Source organism: Pterocles gutturalis, unplaced genomic scaffold (assembly GCF_000699245.1).
Source record: "Pterocles gutturalis isolate BGI_N339 unplaced genomic scaffold, ASM69924v1 scaffold50799, whole genome shotgun sequence".
Classification (NCBI taxonomy): domain Eukaryota; kingdom Metazoa; phylum Chordata; class Aves; order Pterocliformes; family Pteroclidae; genus Pterocles; species Pterocles gutturalis.
The window spans coordinates 23,425-31,299 of record NW_010130022.1 but is presented as its reverse complement, the minus strand read 5'-3'; the positions used below and the strand labels follow the sequence as shown (position 1 = coordinate 31,299).

General features: G+C 34.2%; 1 protein-coding gene across 1 annotated transcript in view; it reads right to left on the bottom strand.

The window, feature by feature from the left end:
• Nucleotides 1–74: 74 nt before the first annotated feature.
• The window catches only part of LOC104466596 (ryanodine receptor 2-like), a gene marked incomplete at both ends in the record, with an annotated part of 29,970 nt that continues 22,169 nt past the window's right edge, over nt 75–7,875 (bottom strand). Inside the window, 5 exons of the mRNA XM_010080076.1 lie at nt 75–162; nt 578–818; nt 2,170–2,490; nt 4,190–4,320; nt 5,949–6,030. Of these exons, the coding sequence (XP_010078378.1) occupies nt 75–162; nt 578–818; nt 2,170–2,490; nt 4,190–4,320; nt 5,949–6,030 (863 nt within the window). The remainder of the gene's footprint in view (nt 163–577; nt 819–2,169; nt 2,491–4,189; nt 4,321–5,948; nt 6,031–7,875) is intronic.

The following is a 7,875-nucleotide window of genomic DNA, read 5'->3' as shown; positions in this document are numbered from 1 at the left end:
GCAAGAATTACTACCTACTAATTACTACGTACTGCCTACTAAGTAAAACAAGTGGTTACCAAGGAATTACTTACATGAGACTTTGACCAGTAAATGAAGACCTCAGCCACCATGCGGAATAATTCTTCCGCTTCAGGGTTGGGCTCTTTCAGCCATTTTGCCCTAAAATTCGGTAAAAGGGTGGAAATGTGGATGATCTTCACTGTATTTATCAAATAAGTTTTCAAAATTTTACAAGGATACAAGCCAACTAAACCAAGCATACATGCTTTTAATCCTTTCGGGTAGCAGTGTTTTCTTGATATCCTATTTCAAAACCCTTAAAATCCTTTTATGTTAATCCTAGGTCTAATCCAACAAATTTTGATTGCATCTTTTTTTTCTTTTTTTCCAGTTTTCTCCTGAAAAAGACCCCAGCTCCTCCTAAAAGTCATAAAGCATCAGCTTGAGAAACTTCAGGATTGGCAGGCTGAGTAAGAGCTACTTTAATTCAGTGCTAGGCTTATGAAGGGATAAGATTCGGTATCAATAACAGGAACATTTTACGAGATTCATTGACCTATTCCTCTCCACATACCTGTTATAGTCCACAAATCTAATCAACAAAGGGTAGAAGGCATAGAGGTCCCGTGCCAAAGTGGTGAACTCATCTAGGATGAGCAGTTCAGCCTCCGACATGTCACCTCTGCCTTCTGCTCTTAGATGTTCTTCATCCGATACAACCACTGCTGCTTTTTTCTTTAGCTTATCCATCAGTGGCAGGAAGTGTGTCTTTAAGAGCTCTGGCTTCGCTTTGCTTATGATGGGCTGGGAAAACACTATTTAAGGCAACGAATATTATAATATATACCTGGCCACAAAATATAAATAAAAACTTTTACTTTTCCCCTCTTTCTTGGATCTTATTTCTAGGCAACAGGGTAAAATCCTGCCCCCATTGAAATCAGCAGAATTTTTGCCAAGAATTAAATGTGGTCAGGATTTCACATAGTCAATTCACTCTGTCACTATGAGGGCAGAAATTACAACTTCACAGACTCAGCTTGTGAGATCATAAAACTTCCTTCCTGGCATTCTGTCAACATACTGGTATTTGCCAATTTTACTTAGTAATGTAGAAGGTGTTTAATGGTATGTACGGGTGGACAGCTACATAGCACACACACAAGTTTTCTCAGCCACTGGCTCCTCTTTTGAACCTTGCTTTTTAGCTTGAGCGAAGTAGAACTGGAAAGCATGCTCTAGTTATTTGCAAAGCTACTGAAACTGCCTGCCTGTATTTCTCATGCACTGGACACTGGAAGGCTTGTGTGTAGACAGAAATGAGACCAACTCAACCATCCATCAAGCAGCTATTTGAGACTTGTAAGCACAACCTTTTTAAAACCTGCTTACAAAAATAAATATGTAAATTATCACTTCATCTGGGCCCATTAGTGCAAAGCCATTTGCAACATATCCATTAAATTACAAAGAATTTTAGGCAGCTACCACTTATCCTTAGAGTACATTATGTTACCAACCCTCAAAAGACTAGGAATCCAGACTGCTACCATCAATGAAATTACAACAGCAATAACTACTGAAAAGTCATAAGAAAGCCTAATCAAAAAACTGATTTCACAAAGTGACTTTTTCTTATGGATTGTAACACTGAGAAATAAATTGGTTATAAATAAATTTTAAGGTGTTATCACAAAGAAGTTAATGTAAGGATCACTAAAATGACATATGCATTTCCACATTTCATTGTAACACAAATGTTAGATACACAACTTCAAAACAATATTTTAAGGCTCCAGTACTCATACAGAATAGCAAGGAACTGTGTAATGCCTGCAAATGGAAACTTGCTATATAATGAAAATCGTCTAAATAACTATTCTTCTTTAATTCAATACAGTAGAAAATACACATGTGCATATTCTTGGGAAAAAAACAATTATCTAATGTATCCATATTACTTATTAAGAGATTTAAACATACTGCTTACACTACTCTTTCTTTATACTTAATATTTCTGGTTCATGAAGATCTGCATTGTTTAAAAACATAAAAATATGAGTGTTGTTTTACTCCAGCTTTAAGAGGGTGAATACAGAGTAATTCAGAGTGTGTGTATATACATATATACACACACACATTCTGAACAGACACACACATTCTTACCTGCTAATCTCTTCATCCAGGCTCCTTCATCAATACCAAGGTTGTTATAGATGATTTTCAATATGTTACCCAAGAGAGTGTTCATGTGCTCTGACGTCAAGGCTGTGCAACACATTTCAGCCTTGTCAGGATTGTTTTCTGGGCCATGTTCCCACCAGTGTGACATGTAACTACATAGCATAGGCAGTATTACTTCCATGATATGTGGCATTTGTGTGTAACGAATACCAGATTCTGCCAGTTCCACAATTTCTTCCATTAGCTTCACCAAGGAAGGAATATTTGGGCAAACCTCTTCTACACTAGTAGGCAAGTTGAGAACTATAAAAAAAAAAAATTCCAAAAATCAATAAACTAAGTCACAGAGGGAAAATACTTCTTCTCAATTGCTATTCCATACAACTTTTGGTTTCTGTTTACATTTATGCCCTTCTGATTCAAGGAAAAAAAAAACAAACACAACAATAAAAAACAGGTACTTTCATACCATTGACCAAGGAAGTGTTTATATATAAGATTCAATAATAAAACTTTCTATAATAAAAATAATTCCTATATGGAAGCTACAACAATGTAATTATTATGGAATGAATTCAGAGAAATCAGATGCAATTAGCTATATTTGAAATAAAGCTTAAATTTCATAATTTTTTCCAACATAAGCTTTGCAGTTGAGGAAACAAATTGATAAAATCTCTCCACAACACATCAGATGAGACCTAGAATGCTACTAGGAAAAAAAAAAAATAAAATCATTGCCTGACATAATGAGTAGAGCAGATTCCGAGAAACTGACTTCTGGAGGTGAATTTCTGATTGTAAATATTTAGTTCTCAAGTTATTTGAATTAGCAGTTTCCCCCTCTGAAAAGGCACTGCATTTGCCTTTATTTTTGGAGGCAGTTTCTTTCATATACAAATAAGTATCTGTAAGCACAACTATTAGCTGTTGAATGTCTAACATCCTGAAATACACATACAATGAGATTACAGGTATCTATATATTGAAAATTTAGTCTGCAACCTGTGAATTCAAATATTTGTACCAACGTAGCCTAAGGCTAGTCTTTTTACAAAAACAGTCTCTTCTCCTGTTTAGATCCAAATACATTTTACACAGCCATTGCAGTCTCCTTCAAATTTCTGTTAAATGTACAGCGGATTGTCTTTCTAGATGTATTAAAATAGCTAGAATATATATGGTAAGTAAGTATGGCTGTTAATATTTTCAAGATAAGACACAACAGCTCTTTGAAGAACAAATCTGGTATGCTTCCTTTTTTTAAAAAAAAGGTGAAGTTATAAAACGGATACCATTACAAACTGGCATCTATACATATCTGTGACATAATTCACACTCAGCATATAGGCAGAGTTTGCACAGTTCTGCTTTACCCTCTGTTTACCATAGGAACAAGTAGTGTGTATGACCTTATTCAATAGGGTTTAGCATTAAAAAAAAGCAAGAGTTTAAGAATGGAACAAGAAGGTATATGCAAAATAAACATACATAATGTTACTGGAAAGTATCTGTACTGCTTTGTATTTCAAACAAAGAAAAAACAATCTACATAGTACTCCGCAGTGTATTTACTTTCTAAGGTTATATTATGTACCTAATACAGGCAAAGGTATTCTGCTTCAGTTGCAAGTACGTATGTTTTAGGGACCCAATATTCCATATGAAAACTAAGGAACTAAAGTTACTGACTAGAATACATGTTTTTATCATCAAAGCTATAATACCTGAGATTCTAAAAATGTGCAAAGTCCCTTCAATAAATGTATTCCAAAGTGGTATTTTGAGAACGGTATCTCAAAATGAAAACATCAGTATCTTTAGAAATGTAAAATAATTGGTTTCACTAGACTTAGCCCATTGATTTAGGAAAGAAATACAACCAAGAGATTACAAGAAAATTCTTGCACTATAAAATGTATGCAAAATACATGTATTAAGGCAAGCAGCATTTACAGTGAAATTGTGTTTTCATAACCATCATGCGAGTTTCTGGAAATACCTGCTCTTTCTCTTGCATTCTGGGTATTGTAAATTGAGTAGATATTGTGTTTGTTCAAATGAGTTTCCAAAAAAGCCACTGGAAAGGCACCTGAGAAAGCGGCCAAGCATTCCCCTAGTGCTGATCGTTGCCTGTGAATTAACAAACACTGTTAAGTATACACACCTTTGATGAGTGACTACACCTCAGGGTAGTTGTATACCAGCCTTATTTTTATTCTAAGATTCTTAAGGGAGGGGAAAGTTGTTTCTGATGATCAATAACTCTGAAACTTTTGCACAAAAACATTGCTCTAATGTCTTAAAATATATGACAATACTTATTTGATAATCAAAATTCCTTAAGTGTGTCAAAATTGTAACAAGCCTGTCTCTAGGAAGAAGTAAGTGATCCCCTGTCACATCACCTGGGTCCCTCAGGGGACATTTAAAACTATGCTTTCTGATTTCCAATTCAGTTGATCAGAGCAGATTTTAGATATGTGAGAAATCTTGCTGAAGCCGAGCCACACAGATGACAGAAATCCAGAAGTCCCATTAACTTCCAAGTAAAAAAAAAAAAAAAAAAAAGGCCTCCAAACTGATCTTGTGATTTAACAAGATTCATCTTCAGTCTATAGTTTAGCTTATATTCTTTCTAGATCTAACCCATTAAACTTGATTTTGTTAAATCTGATTTCATTCCCATTATTATTTATCCTGATTGCTCGTCTTCCTTTTTTTCCTTAGGTCTTCATAAGAAAACATCCATCCATTCATCACATACGCTTACAAAGAGCATTCTATGCGCTTTTCACTTGCAATAATGGTTGTAGACAACCACACACAAAAATTATCACTTACAGTGACGTATTTCATCTTAACTACAACCCCCACATCATTTATTTGCCTAATAGCAAAACCAATTAATTTTATATCCCTTATGAAATTAATGAGACCTGTTTTTTCCTCAGATGTGTATTTTGTTTCTTATAAACATTGGTCCCCTCCTTACTTCGTAATGTTTCCTATGATACCGCCACCAAGTAAGCAAGGGTATGTCACGGGGCTGGTCTGGGGTTATGCACAGGTTGATTTGCTAGGCAGTGTACAGATGCATGAAGTTCCTGGATTACTGCCACCAATATCTGAAATGTATGAGTTTGTTTAGCCTTCTCTCAGAACAGCGCTAGTCACCATAGGGCAACTATTCAGCTTTAAGAACTGAACTATCTAGGTACCTCTACTTTTTTGGCCAACTATTGTTTACATGGAGTGAATGTAACTTGGAGGGAAGTTAGCAGATACACAGATACACAAAAAAACAATTATAAAGCCTCATTTTCCCGGGTAATTGAGCTACAAAACAAGCAGTATTGTGCAACTGACAAATTAAATTAAATTTAGGGTAATGAGAAAGAAATATACATCACAATTAAACAATACATAAGGAAGAATTACAACAATAGCTAAGCTAAATGACACACTTTTACAATTCCCTGCTTGAATCTCAAATCAAGTGATATTTATTACAAAGTCAGACAATTTTATTTGAAATTTTTGTTTTAATTAAGAAATACATTTTTGACAAACATATAATGCAACATTTTAAGTGTATTATAGTAAATGCAGCTGCGTTCCACTCAATATCTGAGCACCTTTTTTCTCTCAAGACATCCTTCCAACAAGAATCTCTTCCTACATTAATTTCTGGACTGCATATCCATGAAGCTAAATATAAACACAAATACTGAAAATCAAGGAACAGTTTCTCTTCTTACCGCTCTACATAGATACTCTTGCTGGTTCCCAGAGCGTATAAACTGGCCAGTATTCTGTAACAGGAGACTTGAACATCTTCCACTAAAGAGAAGAAGAAAATAATAGGTATAAAGAGATTTTTCTTTGCAATACATTCCTGTAGAATTAAAATACATTTATTTTGACAATAACTGAATTAATAATATTAAGCTATCAAAGGCAATCCACAAAAATCACTCTCTAAATACAAAAAGCCTTTGGATCACTCAGTGCCATAGTTTTTACTCAGAACTTCCATTTATTTCAATACCAAGTTACCAGCTAAGACAGTAATCATATTTCACTAGTGCACTAACTTTCTGAAATTAATGGCATACTAACTCTTTATGGATAGCATCTAATTGTATAATCTGAGAATTTATTAATTTACTAGCTATAAAAAAGAAATGTGTCAATGAATCTTTTCTAGTTTATCTGTACCACTCAAGAAAGTTTCATGGCAAAACAAATAAAAAGCTCAAAGTAAAAAATATTAGTCAACAAATTGCAAATGTAACATAACCGCATAAAATAAAGGCAATCCTGTTGTAGAGATATTGAATTATTTTCATCACAGTTTATATTTTTTTTAATTTAGAAACAAATACCAGTTAATAGCATGTACTTAATTTACACTTCAGACTGACAAAGGATCAAAAAAATAGATAATCTTTTAGTCCTTATGAAAATTTTAGCACAGCATGTTTTGAAATTATCAAATGTGTCAGTTACAAAATTTTGAGAATAACCTTAACAACCATTTGAAAAAATGATGTTTTTCCAGTGTAATCTGCAGTAATAGTGTAACAGTATAATTACCATCCAGAAGGACAACACTCCCGTTCTTTCCATGTATGTTTTCTCTGGTCTCTCCCACAGTGCTAGTGTGTTCCACCAATATGCAATGAAAAGTTGGGGGCAAAATAGAACTAAAACTTAATGGACTGGGAGAGCCTACAAGCTACATAGCTTGGTTCTTCACTATATCATGATTTTAGTTCAGATCATCTTGGAGTTGAGTGTTTTTACATAATAAGAGTAACCTCAGGTACACTGACCCACCGTTTTAAATGATCACACCATGGAGTATTCTGTACACGTAGTAATACTCTTAGGTACAAACACCAGGTCAAGATGCTTGTCAGCAGAGTAGTACAAATAAGATAAACTTATTCTTTACAAGATGTAAAGAGAAGTTGTGTGTAAGAAAAATTAGCCTTTCCAACTATGCTCCATACAAAATAAGTGGGCACAATTTAAATTCATTATTCTCTCTCAGTTTATGAATTCTAAATCAGGTGTTTGACACCAGTGTGATGTACGTAAAAAAGCTGATTAAGAATACCAACTTAAGTAATAAAGTATCAAAGGCTAATTATTAAGTTCCAAAACATGAAATACCAAAGATCAAAAAATTATATTAGGTATGAACATGTTGATTCCTGAAAACGTGGTTTATGATGAACAAATGATGCATGTGGATCCCACAGACAACATTTTCTGGATACTGTCACAGACTCCTGAATTTTACAGAAATAATTTAATGAGAAAAGCAGATGTTTACATCTTATCGCATTCAAATCCATCAATACAACTCCAAATTTTCAAAAACTTTTCTCTTCATGCTATTTTAAAGAATGCTTTTCCAGATTACGAAAAGAGAAAAATATGACTTGATACTCTTTTTTTCCAGGTCCTTCTCAGTTATTTCAATAACTGAGTTAGCTATACAGAGCAGAATTGCCTCCTTTACTGCAGTCTGGACACCAAAATTCCTGTGGAGTTCCTAAAATATATACAATTATTGTGTTGCAGAATGGAAAAAGTTCTCTTGCAGAGGCTGGGTTTGGGAAAACAAAGGACACTGCATCTGCCATAATCAGAATCTCTACAGAAATCTCATATACC